The sequence below is a fragment of the Penaeus vannamei genome, chromosome 18, assembly GCF_042767895.1.
Source record: "Penaeus vannamei isolate JL-2024 chromosome 18, ASM4276789v1, whole genome shotgun sequence".
NCBI lineage: Eukaryota > Metazoa > Arthropoda > Malacostraca > Decapoda > Penaeidae > Penaeus > Penaeus vannamei.
The window spans coordinates 35,806,760-35,809,259 of NC_091566.1; the positions used below are offsets into that span (position 1 = coordinate 35,806,760).

The 2,500-nt window shown below is 43.0% G+C and overlaps 1 protein-coding gene across 1 annotated transcript in view; it reads left to right on the forward strand.

The window, feature by feature from the left end:
• The first annotated feature begins 450 nt into the window (after positions 1-450).
• crb (cell polarity complex component crumbs) overlaps positions 451-2,500 on the forward strand; it is a 124,168-nt gene continuing 122,118 nt past the window's right edge. The window contains exon 1 of the mRNA XM_070133250.1: positions 451-589. Within this exon, the coding sequence (XP_069989351.1) occupies positions 568-589 (22 nt within the window). The 5' untranslated portion in view covers positions 451-567. The remainder of the gene's footprint in view (positions 590-2,500) is intronic.

Here is a 2,500-nt window from a genome sequence, read left to right on the forward strand (position 1 = left end):
TTATTGTAATTGTGGCATGTTTGCGTTATAAAACATGTTTATTGACCAAATATGCAAGTAACCTGCTGGAAAAAGTTGATTCCTGGTAAACATGCGAATTCTTAGTAACAAAGACGGGTAACGTATTAGCTGTGTAATGATAACAAGACAGAATTTGAGAATAAATTTAATGTCAGTTGAACAATTTAAAACGCATGCCTTTGAAAATAAAAGAAAAAAGAAACATATATTCTGTCACCAAAAAGTCAAAATATAAAAGAAAACACCCATATATAAGCGATAAATCCATTATCACAATAGTGATTGTAATTATAGTAGTTGTAGGAAGAATAGGAGAACAAAAATAGTATAGTCTCCCTCTAAAAGGCAGCCCGGTTTTCTGTGTCGCGCGCATCGTCGAGTGCTGCCACCTGAGCGAAACAACGCTAAGTAATCCAGGTGAGCCGTAGTTTGAGTCAGTGTGTGCTGAACGTGTGTGTAGTGATGACCGACCAATCTTTTTAGACTGTGTTGAATGTATTTTTATGATTTGTTAACGACTTTTATTTTTTATTTCGAAGAGCATCAATGGAGCGTCGCATAATACTAGGTGAGTACGCTTATGGAGTGTTGAGGAGAGTGTGGGACTTAAAAAGAACGAAGTTTTAGGCGTGTTTACCTTTCTTACCTGTATGGAGGCAGGTAGACGCTCAGGTCGGGCAGGTGGTTGTGGGAGTCGCCGCCGCCAGGAAGGTGTGGCTGGGATTCTCGATTCAAAAGCCTCCTATTAAAAGATAAGGATTCTGCAATTCTAATTTAATGAGAGAGATGTTAACTGGAGGATACGGAATGAACTGCGGTGCGGGAGGTGGCGCGACAGGTAGCGAATCTGTGCGCTGGAAATTTGGAAGATAACTAAAACTTTTAGATAATCTTTTTGGGGCGGAGGGAAGGGTTCGAAATGCTCCGTCGCTCGGGCATTGGTCATCAACCTCCAGGAGAGACAGATGCTTGTATATAGAATTACAAACAATTTTGAAATCATCCTCTGTTTTGAAATGCCGCGTTTTTGGACATCGAAGTATAATGCTGAAGGGGAGGCCAGTGGGTGGCGCGGGCATGGCTGTTCCGGTAGCGATGCCCGAAGACGAATTATGATGCGGCGCCCATGGTGATGAGATCTCCTGGCCTTGGGCGCGGGTGTTGCGAGGGCGTGCACCGGTGTTGATGGAGTGTGTTGCGAGATGTAAGAGTGAATGAGAGTGAGTGTGTGTGTGAATGTGTAAATATATATGTGTGTGTGTGAAAGAGAGAGAGAGAGAGAGAGAAAGAGAGAAAGGAGAGAATTGTGTGTACTTGTATATATGAGTGTGTATTTAGGTGGTTAGTACCGTAGATTTTTTCGGATAACTACTGTTTTGTAAGCATGCCGGTAGTCGTGTTGTGCAATGTGTGGCTCAGTTTACTGTTTTCCCGATAATATATTGACTTAATTTCAGATAGGTACTGTGTTGCGTCATGGATATCTTGGGGTCTGATACAGCAAAATATCTTATCTTGAAGTGTCTTGTCCGTAGATAGTGCGAAATACATTATTAGCTGTGTATGCATAACTCTCCCCAACCAGGAATCGAATCCGGTTTAGGGAGAGTAAGTTATTTATTCATCATATCAATGCGGCACTCCATTATTCCATCTTTCATTATTAGCTGTTTCGTTAAGAGTGTGATGATGTATCAATTAGAGACAGTATTCAGTTTATTGCTATTTTTCTTCAAAAATTAAAACATATAGGCCTATATATATTTTTAATGTAGTGGCGTTGTAAAACCGTTAATTAAAAATGCAATATCTTTGGCAGAATAGAAAAGCTTAACCTCACCTGCATATCGAAATTGTCAGGGTGATGTGAATACTTCATTAGAGGAGATTCATACCGATGTTTGACCTGAGCGTTTTGATTATAGCCGTTGTACGTTAATCCGACAGGTAGGAATGCGTTATATATATGTGATGCTAAATAATTTGAAAGGACGAAGTTGTCGTTATTTTGGAGGGTTAAGATATTAGGCCAAATGTTTGTGTTATAAATGTCATTAGTAGTTGGCCTTCCAGGTAAATGTGACATATTGTTGTAGAAGCCAGAAATAGTCGGTGTATGACCTGAGGGCGAGCATATTGTTGTAGAAGCCAGAAATAGTCGGTGTATGACCTGAGGGCAGAGGACAGTCGGCTTGGGTGACCTCAGCTAGGCGACGACCTCATCTGACCCGGGGGGGAGGGAGGGAGGGAAGCGCTAAGGGGGAGGGAGGAAAGCGGGGGCGAATGACAGGGAAAGTAAAACAACCCCCCACCCCCCTCACGTCCACGCACACAGCCTACCGCAAGTTCGGTTCGGTTTGAGGTATGGGAGTTCAGGCCAGCGTTGGGAGGGTCGGGATTCGTCATAGGCCTATCCGCCCGGTGTTGTGAGCCGCACAGACAGGCGTCACAGTAAAAGAAAGGTCGCGGCGGCGTAAGT